This window comes from Lycorma delicatula, chromosome 11 (assembly GCF_047948215.1).
Source record: "Lycorma delicatula isolate Av1 chromosome 11, ASM4794821v1, whole genome shotgun sequence".
Classification (NCBI taxonomy): Eukaryota; Metazoa; Arthropoda; class Insecta; order Hemiptera; family Fulgoridae; genus Lycorma; species Lycorma delicatula.
In genome coordinates, this window is record NC_134465.1 from 37,931,120 (window position 1) to 37,952,851 (window position 21,732).

The 21,732-nt window shown below is 33.2% G+C and overlaps 2 protein-coding genes across 2 annotated transcripts in view; one reads left to right on the forward strand and one right to left on the reverse strand.

Annotated features, from left to right (window-relative positions):
* Window positions 1–1,801: 1,801 nt before the first annotated feature.
* SmD3 (small ribonucleoprotein particle protein SmD3) lies at window positions 1,802–11,214 on the reverse strand. Its single transcript, XM_075378646.1, has 2 exons — window positions 10,755–11,214; window positions 1,802–2,449 (listed from the first exon to the last, which is right to left on the reverse strand). The coding sequence occupies exons 1-2, from the start codon at window positions 11,068–11,070 to the stop codon at window positions 2,343–2,345; spliced, it is 423 nt and encodes a 140-aa protein (XP_075234761.1). The 5' UTR covers window positions 11,071–11,214; the 3' UTR covers window positions 1,802–2,342.
* A 10,135-nt stretch (window positions 11,215–21,349) lies between these two features.
* LOC142332507 (uncharacterized) overlaps window positions 21,350–21,732 on the forward strand; it is a 175,812-nt gene continuing 175,429 nt past the window's right edge. Inside the window, exon 1 of the mRNA XM_075378955.1 lies at window positions 21,350–21,480. Coding sequence (XP_075235070.1) covers window positions 21,468–21,480 — 13 coding nt within the window. The 5' untranslated portion in view covers window positions 21,350–21,467. The remainder of the gene's footprint in view (window positions 21,481–21,732) is intronic.

The following is a 21,732-nucleotide window of genomic DNA, read 5'->3' on the forward strand; positions in this document are numbered from 1 at the left end:
TTTCAGGATACATACATTTTAGTTTATTTTTTAAAGATGACATCTTGCAGGTGACCTCCTCTTCTACGTAAACACTCACGAAGTCTCTTCGTTAAATTGCTCATGGTTTGACGTAACATCTCAACTGGAATTTCCACAATTGCTTCTCGGATTTTTGCCTTCAGTTCTTCCGTTGTAGCAGGTCCACTGTGGAACACTTTGCTTTTAAGGTGACCCCACAAAAAGTAATCCCAAGTCGAGAGATCAGGCAATCTGGGAGGCCATCTAATGTCACCATTTCGTGAAATGACACTTTGTTCAAACAATCGGCGTACAGCTGCCATTAATATTCGTGCAGTATGTGAAGTTGCTCCGTCTTGTTGAAACCCGGCTGTGTTAAGAATTGGTGGAAATCTCTTTTGTTGTTCCACAACAAAGGTTTCAAGCATGGCTACGTAACGAGCCGATGTCACTGTAATCGCAAGACTGTTGTCACCCTCAAAAAAATAAGGGCCTTATAACACCGTAAGATGACATAGCACACCACACAGTTACTTTCTGGCTGTGCAACGGATGCTGGTGTAGCTGCGTAGGATTTTCTTGTGCCCAGTATCTGAAATTTTGCTTGTTAACAAATCCACTGAGGTGGAAATGCGCTTCGTCTGACATCCACAGTTCGTGAACAAACTCTTCATTATCATTATTCTTCTGAAGCATTACATTACAGAATTGTGCTTGCACAACTGCATCGTTCGGTTTCAGTTCCTGGACGATCTGCAACTTGTATGGATGGAATTGCAAGTCCTTCACTAACATTCTTCGAACATTTGAACTATGCAATTGTAAAGATGCTGAGAGACGACGGATTGACCGATGTGGACTTCATGTGACAGCATCTTGTAAAACTTGAACATTCTGTGGTGTATGGACGGTTCGCTCATGGCCTGGAGGTTTCTTTTTCATTGCCGAACCAGTTTCCTCAAAATTAGATATCCATATTTTAACTGCATGTGCTGATGGAACATGGTTGTGCTGTCCCAGATTAAAATGACGGTGAAATTCTCTACGTGCTCCATCCACCCTGTCATTGTTTTTGTAAAATGTTTTGATAGCAAATGCACGTTGCGCACCACTCCAAGGATCCATGACAACTAAATGTCAGGTTAGGTTAGAGAGGCTGGCGCCACTTATCAAGTGGTACCAATCGTCCACGGCTACCAACACAGCTTTCAAAATTTCCCGTTTCTTTGAATCACCTGTATCTGTTAAGTGGCATTGCTTCACAAATTTAAACTAGGGGCTAACATGCAAACTTCTCTAGGGGATAATGAAACAAAGTTTTCTTATGTTTTACAATTCCTTAGGGTCGTCCATTTATATTAAAATATTTAAATTATTGTGTTTCAGCTATTTATGTCATTTGTCGTAAAGCAGATGGTAATTTTATTATCTTTAGCATACGCTACAGCTTTTTTCATTTTAAGATGTACTTTGTTTTTACAGATTGTTTTGTTTTTCTTTTTTAATTGTGAATTTTTAACACTTATTTTTTTAAAACAAATACATTGTGTCTGGGTGAAGATAACATGCAGGTGTTTTTCATTCTGAAAAAAAATCAATGTTACGTATTGTTGTATTTACAGGTGTAGGTGTGCTACTTTTCAAAAGCACTTTGCCTAACTTTATTTCTCCAACATTTTGAAAACTTGATCACAGTTTTTATACAGAGACCCAAAAGATAATTTTATATTTCATCCTTATATATATAAATATAGTAGTTGTCTTAGGGTTCTTTCAATAATGAATTTTCAAGACACAAAACTTAGCTGTTAGACACATTGTTTAATAAATTAAAATGTATAACTTTCTTTGTATTTATATTTAGGAATGTGAAACTTTTATTAAAAAAATTAAAAGAAAATATTATTACTACAAAATAACATCCATCTTGATCAAAACAGATACTAATGTAGATACAGATAATAATGCTGTTAAATAACATGGTACAATGTAATTTGATAGACAAGAAAAGTCTTATTATGCTTTGCCAATTTTAATAAATTATACTACTTTAAATATTTTCATACAATTTATTAAAAATAAAAGTAAAAAATTTCACTGTAATATTATTAAACTTCAGACTTCTGTCTGCTTAACACATTCAGTGCTAAGGGCGCTTCTAAGGCAGCTGATAGGCTACCATCTTGCCGCTCAAAAGCGCCATACAGACACTCTGTTCAAAGCTTTGTTTAGAACAGTCATAGTCATTCAGTTTTCAGTTACATTTTACATTAACAAATATATTTATGAAAATAATCTAGTCCATTCCAATCATCATAATCAAAACTGGAAAACAACATGAATTAATCTCTGCGTCTTGGTGCACTAGGGTTATTTCCACCTGATTGCCAAGATCCACGCCCAGGTCCTGCTCGACCCGGTGGACCTGTACCTCTTCCTCTACCACGAGCTGTGAACATACAAGAAAGAACAAATAGAAAACAAAACTGAATTGGTAAGAACACATTCAGTTTTAATCCAAATATAATTCCTATTATGAAAATGAAAAATTACAGGTAAAGATAATTCCTTTCTTATCTTAATACAAGGCATATTCATAAAGTAAGGGCAGTTTGGTCATTAAATAAATCTATTTCACTTTTCCATATAATTGCCATTCAGTTCCAAGCGCTTTTTGTAATGCTGCACCAGTTTCTTTAACCCCTCTGCATAGAAGTTTGCTGTCTGGGAATTGAACCAGTTGATAATGGCAGTCTTGAGTTCCTTGTGGTTTTCACACTGTTGTCCACCAAGCCACTTTTTCAAATGAAAGAAGAGGAAGTAGTTGCTAGATGCAAGGTTGGGAATATATGGACTGTGGTCAAAAAGTTCCCAACAAAAATCTTAAATCTTCTTGGTTAAGGCAGTGGTGCAAGGACGCACGTTTTCATGAAGGAAGATTATGCTGGACAACAGTTTTCTGCATCGTCAATTTTTGATTGCACGTTTTAGTTTGGTGAGCATTTCACAGTACACGTCAGCTGTAATTTTTGATCCATGTTCCATGAAATCAACCAAAATTACATCCTTTTTGTCCCAAAAAATAGTGGTCAACATTTTTGACTAGAGTATGAAGATTGCTTAAACTTTTTCGGTTTTGGAAAACTTGAATGGCGCCAATGCATTGACTGTTGTTTTGATTCTGCATTGGTGTAGGATATCTGTGCCTCGACGCCCATAACAATGTGGGAAAACAAATCATTTCCATCTTGTCGATAACAGTCCAAAAATGCTTGTCCACTGCACAATCTTTTTTCTTTGTGTTGATAGGTGAGTATTTTCGGTACCCACCTTGTACACAATTTGTGATATCTGAGCTTCTCTGTGACAATCTTGTAAGTAGAGGTATGTCCAACATGCAGAAATTCATCAGCCAATTCGTCAATTCCAGATCACATTGCAGTTTTCGGTTCACTTATTCAATGATTTCATCAGTCTGAATACTGGGCCAGCCACTACACTCTTTGTCATGCACATTTGTGCGGCCATTTTTTAAGTCTCGACACCAATGTCTAACCTTTCCTTCACTCATTACTGTAGGTCCATACACTAGCCACGACTCCCAATGACTTTCAGCAGCTGAAGATCCTTTTGCACATAAAAATCGAATCACAACAGGCAGGAGAAAAGATTGTAGTGGACATTGCAATCTGCATTCACCAGCAGGTAAAAAAGATTGTAGTGGACATTGCAATCTGCATTCACCAACAGGTAAACGACTACAAAATCAAAACAACTGCAATGACTTCCTAAATAGCCGATAGGTGACCCAGCATGCGTGAAACTGTGTTCAGACCTACTAATATTTAAATATAATTTTCTAAGCATTTGGCAATGTTGGTATTAATATAATTTTTATAAAAAAATATTTTCACTTACCAACAATTTTTAACGTATACATACAAACGCTTTCAGAGTCACTTCTCCATCATCAGAGATTACTTTAAGTTATTAATTTAATACTCATGTATATAAATTTTTATGTATAATTATAATTAAATTGAAGTTAAAAATTGTTATGCTCATAATAGTTGATTGTCAATTAATAAAATAAGTTATGCGTTAATAAAAATGTAACATCATGTCCGTAAGATGTTTATGATTATTATGAGATATGAAATGAAATAGTACCAACCTATTAATCAAGAATTACTGTATAATTTGTTTATATAGGATATCACTATTTTACTATTATTCAAATATATATGAAGTTTTTCTTATATGCCGGTTTTATGATAATTGTTGGTGTATTCTAATATTTTAATAAATTTGTTGGGTTATAATTATGTCCAGTTTCTAACCATGCTAAACACATTCTAGAAACTGAACAAAATTATAATCCTAACAAATTTATTAACATATTAGTATATACTAACATGAAACCAGAATATTAGAAAAATTTCATAAATATTTGAATAATAATAAATTATTGAGCAAACAAGTCAAATTCGATAATGATATCCTATATAAACAAATTATACTATAATTATTGATTAATAGGTTGATATTATTTCATTTCATATCCCATAACAGTCGTAAGCATCTTATGGACATGATGCTACATTTTCATTAATGTATTACTTATTTTATTAATTGATAATCGACAATTATGAACATAACAATTTTAACTTCAATTTAATTATAATTATACATAAAAAATTATATGCATGAATACTAAATTAATAATTTCAAATAATCCCGATGAAGAAATGACTATAAAAGCGTTTGGATATTTATATTAAAAACTTGTTGATATTTGGAAATATTTTATAGAAATTTAAATACAAACCTATGGCCCTTACTTTATGAATATGCCTCGTATTATTTGTACAAAGGTGATTTATTAGTATCACTATTACAAATAATATCAAGACAAATTTCAAATTATCACTGCCACAAAATTTTCATAAATATGAGGGTCGTTCAAATATAAACCGGAATTTTCCTGTGCGGACTGAGGAAGAGCAATGACTATGGTGGGGGGGCTATGGATAATTAGTTGGAATTGTGGAAGAGAGAAACTAGCTAGTTGTGCCTGTAGGTCGTGTTCCCATATCAGCAACAGAATATCTGAGTGGGAGATACAATCATCCATTGCACAATGAATTATTATCAGATCTCAACCCAACAAAGGTATCAAATCCTCTGAAATTTTGACTTTACTCCAGGCACAATTTAAAGAAGCTACCCTGTCAAAAACTCAAGTATTTCACTGATCCAAACAATTTTGAAGTGGCTGTGATGCAGCAGAGAATGAAAATCACTTACAGCATCCATGAACCGGCATCAATGATAACATTCAGGCCATTCATGACCTTGCAGAAGGTGACCACCACTGACATTGCAGAAGAGATAAGAGTGAGCGTACAATGTTGTCAAACACTCTTGGATAGAGCAGTGTCGGCCAGGTGCGTTCCATGCCTTTTCACTGAAGCACAGAGAAATGTCTGTAGACATCTATCAGTGTCTTCTGAATCATTTTGAGGAAGGAGAGGCATTATTAGACCATACTGACCTGGGATGAAATATGGGTCCACCACTACACTCTGGAAAGCAAGAGAACAAGTATGGAGTGTTGGAAAAGAGGAGAGGGAGCATTGATCAACGCCAAGAAATGATTGTCAGCTAGAAAAGTTCTGGCAACTGTGTTTTGGGACTAAAAAGGTGTGCTACTTGATTTCTTACATGAATTAAGGATGGCAAATGCACCATACTACTGCCAATTGTTGAATGATATCAGGGTTACTTATTCCAAAAAATGATTCACAATGTCCTCCTTCTCCATAACATAAAACCACTAAATCAGACATGCGATAAATTCGCTAAAATTCATTGGACACCTATTGATTACCCGCTGTATAATCCAGAGTAGTCACTGTGTGATTTCCACATGTTTAATTTGCTGAAAGAAGCTTTAGGAAGGTAAAAATCTAAAGATGATGCTACAGTTGAGCATTATGTGTGCAACTAGTTGTTAGGGCAGTGATCTTGTTTTTTTTTTTATGTGGAGATCAGGAAGCTTCCTCTCCGGTGGAGAAAATGTATTAATGTTGAAGGAAACTATGTCAAAAAATAAGGTAATTTATTTGTAATTATATCTAATACCAATAAAGCTATGTTTGTAAACAAATTCTGGTATATATTTGAATGACCCTTGTATAGTTTTCAGATGATTTAGTATTATATTCAAGTTCTTACATTTTTTTATCAATATCATTATTTTTTTTATATTATTAATGTTAATTGTATAGGATTTCTATCTTATATTTTGAGAGAATAAAAGCTAATACCTGTGGCATTCTTAACATGTTGGCTGTCATATTTTTTTTTTAATGCATTAATTTTTCATGTATTACAAGTCCCCCCATTGTCTGGTATTCACATTTCCAGTGGTGTGGTATGATATTTTGCAAAGAAGTTAGGTCAATTAAGTTCTGCTAGAATTAGAGACTGAGAGTAGTATTTCAATTATGGCAGACTAGGTGGAATGAGATGGCTGATGGGCGTTATATGCAATCAGCCATTTCACATCAGGGTCCCTGATGTGAGGAGTCTGCGGGGCATCTCTTGGGTGTTCCTAAGAAGTATATAACTCAATTTCTTTTGGGCCACAGAGATTTAAGGGATAGGTTGTCTCATTTCGGCCTGGCTGATTTGGGTCTGTGTTCGTGGTATGGCATATTATATATCTTTCTTGATTTATATGTATGTCATCGATATCATGAAAGACAATTAGAGGTAGTGAGGCAGCTCGGATCTACTTGGATCTACTTTAGATTTAAATGCTAACTGGAAAACTGAAGCTGACTGGTCAATTGTGAAGAACTTCATGAAATATTTGGTTCTTCAGTGAGCTGCAATGGACGTGTAGGATGGGTAGTTACCCGGGTGGTTAGGGACTGCTTGGGCATTCTCTTGTCGCCAAGATAGTCACCACTCTGTAGTTTTGTTTTTATTTGTAATTTCATAATGTTCGTTTTATTTCATTGGCAGGGCTACTCAAAGTTGAAATATTTTATTTCTACACAGTTCTGTTCGTTTGAGTAGTTTGTTTTTTGGTTTTGCGTTCACTGATAGTACATTCTTATAGTGATGGAAAAGTCATTCGCGGGATTTACATCGGTGGCATCCTGACGGAGGCCAAGCTGTTAATTGAGAGATGTTATTCAGACTGTGGGTTCATGGGTTCAGAAGATGACCTCCAGTAAAGCCTATCAGGGCTAGGTACGAAGGAGGTTGCATGGCGACCGAAATCGTCACATGGCGAATCTTCCCCTTCAGGGTCAGGACAATCCTATCTTGTTAAATTTTTGTCTCTTCTAACACTATCTGTCAGTCATTGACACAACTATTTATATTACTTATTAGGGCTACAAGCTATAAAAATGTCTACCTTATTTAAGTTTCGACTATACCACTCCTTTATATCTGGTACTGCACTAGTGACAGTAAATTTTACCTTTTTTTACAAATTACCTAGAACCTGTATTGCACATAAATAAGGGAAATCAAGGGGGAGAGTAAGACTTCTCACACTAAATGCTTGTATATGACATATGTAACAGGTATTGCAGCCAAATTGTTAAACTATAAGTTGATTTTCTTTTAACTAATAATGAAAAAGTAAAATTTGTTATTTATTTAAATTAATTATAGTTTAAAAATGAAATGCCTAGAACATAATTATGTTAAAAAAAAGGTAAAGTAACAATATTAAAGTGAAAAAAAATTGACCAAGAGGTAATTTTAGGGCTGTAGTCTACTCAAAAAATGTAAAAAAAAATCTTTTTTTCAAATTTTTCACACTTTAAAATGTGCTGGATTCAAATATGCATTTCTTTCTTATCTAAGGTCATTAGAAATGGTTGAAAATTCAATTTTAAGCAATCCATCATCACTGTGTCTCAACCAATGTAGAACCAAAGCACACCAAATGTCCTGCTGGCCAAGATAGTCTGTGTTTTTATAATAAAGCAAACGCTGAAAATAAAGTACCTAGTAGCCACACTACGAACATACATACATCAATAAATTTAATAGTACTTAAACATATAGCTGCTATTTATCATCAACGTAGTGATAGCAATTTCTTAGCCAGGTGCATAAAAGGGCTTAGAGTCGTAACGAGAGTCTTCATAGCTGCAAATGGAGACTGTGCGAAAAATCTCACACTTCTAAAGGACTTGTGGAATCTGCTGTTGCCAGAGCTGTTAGTGAATTTAATTTCGGTAATATGGCAAGAATCATGGTGACGCAAACAGCTTCTACATCACCCAATAGTAAGTCTATATGTTACGCTAGACGAAGAGATGACCAAAGAAAATAAAGAATGGAGCTTTCAGCATGTAGAAAGCACAAAGAAAGAAGAAAACTATGGTTGAGAAGTTAAAAAAAGAAGAAAGAAAGAGGATAAAGAGGGAGTTACGTATGGTACTGGAGAATTTCAGAGGTATACGTTTATTTTTCAATTTTCTGAAAATTTATTTTTTTCATGTTTTGCCATAAATAAATTCTTATAACTTTTTTCTATTATAGATATCTGCATAATTTTCTTGTAATCTATTCAGAATAAAATGCTCTTTCATCTGTAGTATGGATATGTTTATGTAGAAAGTTAAAAATGTATTATAAAATCTTGAATTTTAACTACGATAAAGAACTGTCGTTTCTAAAAAGATTTTTAATACTTTTTAAAAAGCTAGTCAAAATGTTTCCATAGTACAGGATATAGAGCATTATTTCATGGTTAATTTTGCATAAACACTGTACTTGTACCCTTGAACCTCACAAAGTTCATAAGTTATAAGATATTTTGTAACGTTTAATTTTCACACCACCACTCTTATATTAGGGGTTGTAATTATTATATTAAAATAAATATTATAAAGTATGATTTGTAATTTTATATAGTTTATTATAAATAATTAAATGAGCCGCTTACATGCATTAAATAAACAATTTTTTTTTAGTAAACAACAGCCTTATAAAATGACTGCCAGCACTGTAACTATTGTACTTCTTTTCCAGTTTGTGTAAAAGGGGTGAAAATGGAGAAATTCAATTAAATGTGAAATTCTAAGTGTCATCTAGTTTCTAAATGCAAAAAACCCTTCATTACACTCCACTAGATATCTATGTATCAATGCTAGTGATATCTAGTTATTTCTCAATAACAAATAACTTAGGTCCTAAATAAGGTATATTCCAAATGTCATCAAAAACAGACCTGAGACCTTAATTGTACATAATTACCACTTAAATATGTAAATTTAAGTACTCTATTCAGTAATAAAGATATTTGTGTTTTGTCATAGAAATAGCTGAACCACAATACTTCTCAGTAATATTGCATCTAAGGAGACGTAACTAGATCTGTCTATTATCAATACACTCAGAGCATAAAAGAATTACTTAGTTAGTACTTTTTTTTAATGGAGGCCACTCAATGTTTGCTGTTTTCTGTTGGTATTTTGTTAGTTAATATTGTATTTAGTTTAAATATCACTTTTGTAATTAATTAATAAGTTGTATATTTAATGTTTATTAGATGGAGTTAATGATTATTGGGTTGGTTTGTTTATATTGATATCGCATGAAATTCAGTATATAAGGAATTGTTAGTTACGTTACCTAACCTAACCTACAGCTCATCTAATTGACTTTAAATATACAAATTGTACACAATTTATTAATAGCAAATGTGTATTATTTACTCAGTAAACAATGTATATTGTCAACAGAAAACATAGGTTCCTTTATTTTACGTGGTAATTACATACAATTAAGGACTCGTCCCTGATTTTGATGAATTTATAATGACATTCCTTAATTAACCTTAAAATTAAATATGTTAACCTTAATATTAAATTGCAGATTGTTAGGATTATAATTGTCCTTAATTATATACAATAACCAATTATTTAGTCTGAAAATATTGCATATTACACATGTACACAGCTGAATTATGAAAGATTCCCTTCTAAGTTATACAGTACTATCTCACTTACACGGAAAACTGTAACTCAGGTGAAAAGTGTTAACAACAAATAATTTCAATAGTAATGAATAATTTAGGTCCTAAATAAGGTATAATCCAAAATTCATCAAAATCGACGGTAAGTCCAAAATTGTTTATAATTATTTATTCTACAATACAAAATTAAAAAAAAAATCTGTCTGATGCAATAATGTTAGTGATATTTCAAACTGAAATAATATCAGGCTGTTACTGCAAAAATCCGGTTAAATAATTATATATAACAGTCTAAAATACTAGTTACAGGTGTGAAAATGGCCACACAGACACTCTCCATTACGGTATTGGTAAGGGATTAGAAATCGCTCAAAACTACTATTTTGTACAAAAAATATTCTAATCTTGGTAATACTAGAATACTCTTCCAAAATATAAATGGCTGTAAAATTTTACAGTAAAGCCTGCTTCACGTTAACTCGAGTTTAACCACAAAAATCTTACTCAACAAAGGCAAGGAGTTCAATTCATTAACCGCGATAAGATACTAATAAAGATAAGTTTGTACAACTATTTTACTTGTATGCTTCATAAGTGTAATACATCTTTACTACAATGGTCCAATCAAAATATTTTTCCTAACCTAATCAAGATTTACATTCACGACGCAAATTATGGTTTAGTAACTTTACTTAACTAAAAATATTAAAAAATCATTTAAATAACGTAACATTTAACGTACCTTGAGCACGTAAGATAGCTGACTTTCCTCGCCCGGACGCAGTATTACTTTTATTACCTTGCCTTTTAAACATGGGAGCATTCTTTAACATATCGGGTAAAATAAAAAATCTTATTTTTGAACCTCTTATATAAACATTTTCTAACTGTGCTACTCTTCCATCTCTGTACGTAACTGTAATTGTAGACATCTGACAATTCATATTATCTTCGGCTTCTATTAGTTTACCACGATAAACTTCACCGGTGTTCGTTTCACAAGTGACGATATGACCCTCGGCTTCGTGTAATACCTTAATTGGAACTCCAATCGACATCCTGAAAGCGATAAATATAAAACTTACTACAATCAATTCGATAAGAATAAAGGATATAAGAATAAAGAAATATATGATCGTCTAATTATAACCAACGTCTATCAACTGAACGCACAATCAACGTTGTGGAAACTAAAGCACGCCAAATGTTACCAACCCGTTTCACCAAATATCCCTCTACATTAACTGACATTTAACTATTTAAAATTTTAATAGACATATAGCATTTTTTTAGTACGCTTAACGCCGTTTAAACAACATTAAAAATATTTTTTATTCAAAATAACGTTAACGTAAAAGTAATGTTAATAGAATAAAATTGCGCAGATCATTTAAAGTAATCAATGAATATTAACCCACCGGGTTGGTCTATTGGTGAACGGGTCTTCGTAAATCAGCTGATTTCGAAATCGAAAGGTTCAAATCCCAGTAAAGGCAGTTATTTTTAAACGGATTTGAATACTAGATCGTGGATACCGGTGTTCTTTTGTGATTCGGTTTCAATTAACCACACATCTCAGAAATGGTCAACCTGAGAATGTACAAGACTACACTCATACATATCATCCTCTAAAGTAATCCTGACGGTGGTTCCGGAAGCTAAACGGTGGTTCCTGTTGTTATTTATTACAATATATTACTGAAAGTTTCTGCAATTAAGGATAAGTTGAACAAAAAAGATACATAATGTCATGCATAGAGGAAGAAAAATGATAACAATCCAAAATTTTTAACTGCAATTGCGTACTATCGTTCCTCAGTTACTCGTAAACAAAGTAATTTTTTCCTTGTATCCGGTCGACTAGCATCATAGTATACTCCCTTCTTACTCCAATATTCGAGCAATTTGCCTACCTCTTCGTCTATGGTGCTATGCAATTTGCCGGAAAGTTCGCAATCGAGTAGATGCTTGTCATTTTGTACCTTGCCGCATTCATTAGATCGCTGTCCGTAAGTCGCCATTAACGAAGATTTTGCTTTGAACGGGCTATAGACCTGTTCAGTGTTTTCCATTGTGCGTGGGTGAGGTGGTTACCACAAACAAGTGACTCCAGCCTAATTCAAGGCTGGTTCCATATTCGATGTCGTTCGGCTTCAGCGGATTCGCGTAGTTCGACTGTACTCATGAAACTGTGCCTGGATTTTAGCCGATACTCCGCTAACTTTCTGTAACCGTGGAATGGTGGCAAAACGTCGTTTATCGCTCTTGTTTTCTCCTTCTTAGATTCTACTTCACAACTTTTAACTTTTGGTGGGGCGATTCTGCTTACTTCGTACAGTTTTTTTTACAGGAGTTGGATGTACGCATCTTTTTAACTTTTTAGACGTTTATTTCGGAGTTGTAGTCGGCATGCTTCATTCGGAGTACATTTACTTTATTATGCAGGGCTCCGGACAGGGCATATGCATTCTTCGTATGATTAACATATGAACAGTGCGGATGTTTTGAAGATATGGTTTAACACCCCATTTGCTACTTGTTAGTCAGCTTGCGAATTATATTTGTTCTTGCCGCAACTTTCATTTTGGTAGCTTCACAGTACCACTTATAAGTGAATGATCTGTCTAGGATTACGCCCATATACTTAGGATGTTCTGAATGTTTCAGTTCCTTATTGCTAGCTGTCGTTTTACCTTGCGGCTTCCGAGAGTGCGCAGATCTCTGTTTTTGACGGATTTGGTTTCAAGTGGTTAGTTCTGTAGTATGTTTCGAGTACCTCTGTTGAGTTCCATAGATCACCTGCATACAGTAAGTGACAAATATATTCTTCTACTGGCTGATCATAGACAAACATGTTAAAAACAGTTAGTGACAGTTCACTCTTCAAAGTGCTGCATCAAGTTCAAGATTTGGCTCGTGCAGGGCTTTCCTTGTCTGAAGCCAACCGGTGCCGTATTAGGCGTGCATCAGTTCTGTCATTCATACAGTTACGAACGATTTTCGAAGATCTTGTAAAGATGACATGACAGGGAGATTGGACAATAGCTTTTTTTTGGGTAGCATGGATCTTCGCAGTCTGGACATCTTTAAGGTTCCAATATAGGTCTTGTACACTTTTTGGATCCAAGTTATTGTCTTAAGGTCGATGTGTTTGATCTGCTCTAGGTACATGTTACCTATGCCAGCGGCTTTCCTGTGTTTGACTATTTGGACTGCGGCAGTTATCTTGTCGTTAGTGATTGGAGTAGCAAAGATTTCGTCGAGACTTGCCATCTGGTAACTTTTTTCAGTTCCCCTCGGCTTTTCTTTTTCCTATTCAGGAGTAATTGGAGGGCAACCTGATGGGCCGTTACTTGAGTGAAGTCGCCGTGACCTTTTTTGCCGTTTTGTTTCTTCAATAGCTATCCTTTTTTTTGCCTGTTTAGCCTCTGTGAATTACCGTACAGATGTTACTTCAGAGGATGACATGTATGAGTGTAAATGAAGTGTAGTCTTGTACAGTCTCAGTTCAACCATTCCTGAGATGTGTGGTTAATTGAAACCCAGCCACCAAAGAACATTGGTATCCACGATCTAGTATTCAAATCCGTATAAAAGTAACTCTACCTTTATTAGGACTTGAACGTTGGAAGTCTCGACTTCCAAATCAGCTGATATAGAAAGATGCGTTCACCACTAGACCAACTCTGTGAGTTCTTCAACAGCTGCCACACTCTGTGGCTGTCTTTGCAGAAGTCTAGGTTTTCCATCACTTTCTGCTAATAATTTTACCTCGATTGCGAGATTATTGCCAAATTCTATAATGTCTTCGTCGAAGGGATTCTTGTTAAATTGGTTGATATATTCCTTGTATTGTGCCTTCAGCCATCGGACCGTTTCCTTGCATGATGGCGGCTCGGAGGTTCACAAAACCTTAACTACAGGATGCCCTCAGGGCAGTGTTCTGAGTCCCCTTCTTTAAATCATGGAATTCGATTCCATGTTGCGTTTGAGGTTGCCATGTGGTTGTCGTGTCGTCGCTTATGCTGATGAGGCGCTGCTACTGATTGAAGGGGATTTGCGTAATGAGGGAGAATTCCGAGCTGCTCATGCTTGTAAGACACTTTGGCTATGGAGTCTCCAACATGATTTTCAGCCCAGAGAAAACCATAATGATGTTGTTTAAGGGCTGATTGGCTGTGCTTCCCGACGAATCCGGTCTCCCCGATGGCTGGTCTTCCCGTTCGGTTCGTTGCGGCTCAAAAGTACCTGGTTGTTATCCTTGATGAGAATTTTCGATTCAAGGAACATCTACAGTATGTAGCAAAAAAGGCCACTGATGCTTTTTATGGAATCTGTAGAGTCATTTATCCCGATTGGGGGTTGAATTACCGTACCATGCATATCCATTACAAATGTGTCAGTGAGGCTATTATGCTATATGCTACACCTGTCTGGGCTAACCGCTTGGCTTTTAGATATTACGCAAACATTTTGCTACAGGCCCAGCGACTCCTCTTGCTGGCGGTTATAGAGTAGTCTCGCGGGATAGCTGAAGTAAAACCAATAGATATTTTGGCTTGTGTCATATTGTGTCATATATTGGCTTGTGATATTTGGTTTGTGTCATTCACCGCATAACCTCAGTTAACATTCTAGCTGTTGAAGTTGCCGATTACTATTCTTATTTGCTGTGAGTCTACGAATTGGATTTCTCTCCATTTGAATTTTGTGTTTGGTGGCTTACAGGCTGACACCATACATCTCCCAGTATCGGCCATCAGGATCTTGATGTCATTTACTTCGGACTTCGAGGCATTTTGCACATCCAATTTCTGCCTAATATAGATGGCACTGTCATACTTCTCATGTGGCCTATCAATTACCAACTTCATTCCCTTAATTACTGGTTTCCAGTTTCCATTATGCATGTGTTTTTCTTGTATAGTGAGTACATCAATATTATGCATCCTTATTAGATAAAGTTAGTTCTTTCGATGAGCATAAACCTTCTCTTTTTATTGAGATTATTTGGAACAGATTCGCCTTCTTATATGGTGGCCCTAAAAAGGATTGTTTTAATCCGGATTTAGGATGCATTGACAACGATTGATGGAATGATTAGCTAGCAGCGTATAAAGTAGTTCTGCTGTTTCCAGGGGGTGCCAGCTGTATTGAAAAATTGTTAGTTGTTTATTGCTTTTTTGCTAGATTCATTTAATTAATGTTGATAAATTACAGCATGCATGAAGACTCATCCTGTGCCCCCCAAAGTAACAAAGTAATAAACCGTTGATAATTTCACATTTATAACTGTTTAGTTATTGTTATGGAATGAATTTCGCAAAATACTTAATCGGTTCAGTATCATGTCAAAATTCAGTCAAAAGAATATTATTTGCTGGCAAACAGAAGTAATGAACTGAAAATGGAAGTCTATTGTAATGATATTTTTTGTATTGAATTTTCTTGGAAGAAGTCTCATTTGAAATATTTACTATGCTACAGCTCTCCTTAAATAATTTTATCTTAAAAGTCATTAATTTGGTCTTAAAAGTAATAAGATTAACTTCTTGAGGCTCCTCTGGTACCACATTTTTATTACCCTGGCAGAAATCTTAAGCTGAAATTAAAATTACATATTTTGTACAAAAATCATTCTAAATTTTATTTTCTTTATTTTCCCCTGAATCTTTTACCTCAGTGTATAAATCACAATAAACTGCCTTTCCAAGAAGGATCAATTGAAATTGGAGAAGGAGTCATTGAAATTTCAAAATCACTTTCTTTAGATGTTTTGTATAATTCTATTTACTTTTATCTTACATAGCATTCTTTTAATAACATAGGCAAAATTTTAAACGTGTAAATCATTATGGTTAGTAGAAATAATCTGAACTTTTATTAAAATAGATTATGTTATTTATGTGTAAAATATACAGACAATAGAACTGACACAAATTGAAATAAACAAAGCCAATTAAGCAAAAGTCTTCATCCAAGTTTTTCTCAATATAATCGTAAGTGAGTGGAAACAAATCAAAATGTTTGCTTTGAAGGCAATAATCCAGACATCAAGCTTCTTAATGCAAACATTAACTTGTCTTATTAATAAAATGTTTTTATCATGTCCTTGTAAATTCACATTCAAATCGTTTAAATGCAAAAATATAATATGTAATCAGTTAAGTAAGCCAACAGCAGCATTACTCATTATTCTGTAAAAAAACATTGAGAATGTCATTTGTTTATCCTGGAAAAATATTATTAATTCATCTCTCAATTCCAACAACTGGGTTAACAGTTTCTCCTGCGAAAACAGTGACTTCCGTATGGAAAAGAAGAGATTTTATATTTTCGCCAGTTTCATCACCTAGTTCAGCTAAGAGCCAATTCTGTAATGGTCAGTGTTTAATAAAATTATCCATTTTTACAGCTATACAAAGAATTTGAGATTTTCCAACATATTTTTTGTATCAAGAGTATGTCTGTGAAGAAACACTACGTCCATTCTGTCCTTGTTATAAGATGCTCTTTTAATTTTTCCAGAAATCTACTGTTCTTTCCTGTTATCACCTTTGTATAATCACTAGATGTGCAATACATTTTGTCCAACTTTTTTTTTTATAGATTTTAGTAGCTTCATAAAAAACGTCAAAAAGACATTGTTTTGTTGTGTAACCAGAAATTGATTTGCGAATCAACTTATTTTCTATGACCCTATGATATATGACCCTATCGCATTCATATCTCACAAAACATAAGAACTGAGAGATGTTTGCCATATCTGTTGATTCATCAAATTGAATACTAAAAAATTCACTTGAACTCAGTAGCTGAATTACGTGATCGCGAACATCTGCATCCATGTTATCGATTCGCTTTGATTCTGTGTCGTTAGAAAGCGGAATTCTTCTCATTTTTTTGCTTCTTCCATGCCTGTAAAAACACTGACCGTATCAACTGCAGCAGGCAATGTAAGGTTTTCTGCAATTGTATAGGGTTTGAACATCTTAGCTACTCTTAATGCTATATATTAAGATGCTCAATATGTACTTTTATCAGTATGGGTTGATTAACAAATAGAAGCTTGTTGATTTCTCAAAGTATGTAATTTTCTTTCGAAAAATTCCAAGAGTCTGCTTTTATGATCTGGATTTTAGTTTCCAAGTCTTCATGCTTTCATCGGAGAGGACTTGAAAATAAAAACAATGCACTGTGGCTTTCCAACCGATGAGGTAAAACCATAATTTAATTGTCATTATATAATCTTGTCTTTCTACTGATCGATTCATTAAATGTGGTTGGATCAATTTTTTCATATATTTATCCATTTTGCATAAGAATTTAATTTAAAAAGTTACACCGTTTGACCAGACACTAAAAAACTGAAACTTCAATTATTATTATTTTCAATGAAACAACGCTTTTAATAACTTAATAAGGACACCAGACGCACTGACGCACGCCTTCTGCATTCGAAACTAAACTGACTTTCTGCAATCCCTTACGCCTCTTTTATACTGTTGAGAGTACGACGTGTTCAAACGTATCAACGTCATGTTCGAACATGACGCTCTCTCAGTGAATGTTATACAACCAGACCAAATTACAAGGAGCACGTACACATCAAGTTAGATAACACTCATGTTTGTACACTTCATATATGCATATTCTTATCCTCGCTATCAACGCAGCTAAATAGTTTTACCTCGGTTTCATTGGATTATGGTTGGGGGGGTTGCAAAATATTCATTATATATTTTTTAGGTTCGTGAAGCTAAAAAGGTAGAGAGAGATTCACTGCGCTAGAGCTATGCTTCAAGAAGAAAAGTATGGTTATTAGTCAAAAAAAGGGGTATAAGTTTTTTCATTTCTCGACATTTCATGACCCAGGCATCTCAAAAAATAAAAAAGGGGTAATTTTCGTACTTATGTGTATATGTGAGTTGGCGTGTTTGAAGCTTAGTAACTTTTGACTTGATGAACCGATTTTGATGAAATTTTGCACAGAGACCGTAAAACGGTTTTTTACTTGGGCAATTTTACAGTAAAATTTTGGGATCAAAATCTCCTGGGAATCGGGATGGAGTTTTTTCGGGGTCAATTTTCTCAAAGTTTGAAAATATAATCCCACTAAGCTTAGTACATGCATGCATGCTTATCTTACCATTGAAAAAAAATTTTCTCTGAATTCTTAGTTCCTCAAAAATCGAAAAAATATCTTTTTATATATTCCATATCTTTAACTGAATTTTTTAAATATCTTTCTAAGCTTAGTAGTACAAACAACCTAAAAATATATATATATATATAAATATATATATATAATATATAATATAATATATATTATATATTATATTATATATATATATATATATATATATATATATATATAAGATAAGCATGCATGAATCATAGCGAATCGATAACATGGATGCCGATGTTCGCGATCACGTAATTCAGCTACTGAGTTCAAGTGAATTTTTTAGTATTCAATTTGATGAATCAACAGATATGGCAAACATCTCTCAGTTCTTATGTTTTGTGAGATATGAATGCGATAGGGTCATATATCATAGGGTCATAGAAAATAAGTTGATTCGCAAATCAATTTCTGGTTACACAACAAAACAATGTCTTTTTGACGTTTTTTATGAAGCTACTAAAATCTATAAAAAAAAAAGTTGGACAAAATGTATTGCACATCTAGTGATGATACAAAGGTGATAACAGGAAAGAACAGTGGATTGCTGGAAAAATTAAAAGAGCATCTTATAACAAGGACAGAATGGACGTAGTGTTTCTTCACAGACATACTCTTGATACAAAAAATATGTTGGAAAATCTCAAATTCTTTGTATAGCTGTAAAAATGGATAATTTTATTAAACACTGACCATTACAGAATTGGCTCTTAGCTGAACTAGGTGATGAAACTGGCGAAAATATAAAATCTCTTCTTTTCCATACGGAAGTCACTGTTTTCGCAGGAGAAACTGTTAACCCGGTTGTTGGAATTGAGAGATGAATTAATAATATTTTTCCAGGATAAACAAATGACATTCTCAATGTTTTTTTACAGAATAATGAGTTTAATGCTGCTGTTGGCTTACTTAACTGATTACATATTATATTTTTGCATTTAAACGATTTGAATGTGAATTTACAAGGACATGATAAAAACATTTTATTAATAAGACAAGTTAATGTTTGCATTAAGAAGCTTGATGTCTGGATTATTGCCTTCAAAGCAAACATTTTGATTTGTTTCCACTCACTTACGATTATATTGAGAAAAACTTGGATGAAGACTTTTGCTTAATTGGCTTTGTTTATTTCAATTTGAATATTAACTGAATTTTTTAAATATCTTTCTAAGCTTAGTAGTACAAACAACCTAAAAATATATATATATATATATATAATATAATATATAATCGATATAATATAATATATAATATATATATATATATTGGTTGCCATATTGGAGGCAAGGAGCCGATCAGTTTAAAAATATCGATTTTTTGAATTTCTCAAAATTTTTTTTGTTTATTTAAACTTTTAACAGAATTCAAAATTTAAATAATAAACTTATAGTAATAATATTACAAGAAATCTTCGGTAACGTTTTATTGGTTGTACATTATTTGTTAGTGGATTTTTTTTTTAGTATCTTCTTTTCTTGGAAGGTGATTTTGGTGATGCGGGAGGGATTAATAAATAAAATACCGTTGTTCGAATTTTTAAAACTTTTTTGGTTTATTTAAACTTATAATTAAATTTTACAATAAAACTTCGTCATAAATTACCCCCTCCCCAAAAAAGAAATCTTAGGTAACCTTTTTTATATATGTATAATTAATTATTTTTACATTCTATAAAAATAAATAACCAGTGTCAGGAAAGTATTACAAGTTTGTTGTCAGATTTTTTCAAGTTGTAGCTATAAAAAAATTTAACTCATAAAAATTTTATATGAGGTAGCTTTCAAGCAAGGTCAGATGCAACACAAGTTTTTTACTTTTTACTTCCTTGTACGACGTAAATGAAGTATTGTGATCGTGAAAAATCTCGGTTTTCAGATTTCAACGGAAATATCCATTTTAACTAGTTTTGGCGTGACGTCTGAATGCACGGATATGTTTCTCATAACTCAAAAACGATTACCCATAGGACGTTGAAATTTTGGATTTAAGATTGTTATAACATCTAGTTGTGCACCAACAACTGATTGAAATCCACTTAGCTAAAAGTGTCCAAAAAAGCTCAAAATCGAAAAAAATTTGAATTTTGAATTTTTTCTTAACCGCAATAATAAACCCTCATTGAGAGTTTTCAACGATATATATATAAGTGGTACTTATTTTCATTGGTTCCAGAATTATAGCCAAATGAAATTTTAATTAATGAAATATTTAGATTTTTGAAGGGGAAGGCACATCGGTTCGAATCAGACTTCATCTCTTTTTTTTTTCAACTTTTTATTTTTATTTTAAATGTATTGATTTATTAATAATTTATAACCTCTGATTGTAAAATGTTTTTTACAATAAATAATAATTCAATAATAACAATAGAAAAAAGAACATGAAAAAATCGGATGTTATTAGTGAAATAAAATTGTATGTACTTTTCATTTTAAAGAAATGTGTATATGTAATTTAATAGGCGTACGAAAAAGTCATGTGGTGTCCACATCAAATTTTTTTAATTGTACTTTATTTGTTGCGTAGTTAAGGCATAGTATTTAAAAACTCTGTAGTATATCTGAAATAAATATCTGTCAAGAGTAAACCAGGAAAAAATATGCTACTCTTTGTTGACTTTTTTTTAAATGTGATAGTTTTTCTTTATTGGAAATGCTTTCTTAAAGTGGAAAATATATAATTTTACAATAACTAACATTTAGCTAAGGGTATTATTATTATTAAAAAAAAAAATTGCAAGCATTCATTCCTCGCAAAATATTTTAGCATTACTTGATTGCTATTAATTTATGGTCTTTAAAACACTTTCTTTTTTTTTTGAATGACAACAAAAACTAATAATATAACGTGATTAAAAAAAACGTATGTAATATGTATAAGTGTACGTTAAAGTGACTTGTATATGGGACACAAAAAGCTGTATTTGATGTTACAGTAAATTACCAGGATATTTTGTTTAAACGTTCAAAAAAAAAAAACAAATAAAAAACTGTCGGATTACTGTAGTTGATTGTCTTACTTTGTAGGTTTATGGATGATTCAAATCGCCGACCGGGTGGCTTCCACTGGTGCTGCACTCGTGCGGATAAACTAATAATCAATGTTGTTGTCAGCGGTATTTGTGTTTAGTAAGTAACCGGCACCGTTGTATTTCGGTAATGTGACATTCCGTTCGTATCAGATGAAGTACTTTATTTAGTTGTTCGTTCCAGATAGTTTTTATAGTATTTTTTTTTTTTATTCTTATTTTCTAAAAGTTATTTGGATATGTCACAGATTGGTAAGTGAGTTTTCTTTTTATTAAAATTTTAATATTAGAAATAATATGGAAAATATTACCGGTAATTCAAACAAAAAGAATCTTCGACTCAAATGTAATATTTATTTATTTCATCTTAATAATATTCGTGTGATATTCATTTATTTCATCACCCCAGAATTTTTTATTATAATTACGAGTTGATTATGGAAAAACCAAAATCGTTCTGAGAATCGAATCGATCTGTAAAAAACGTCGTCGGTTATGAAAAGA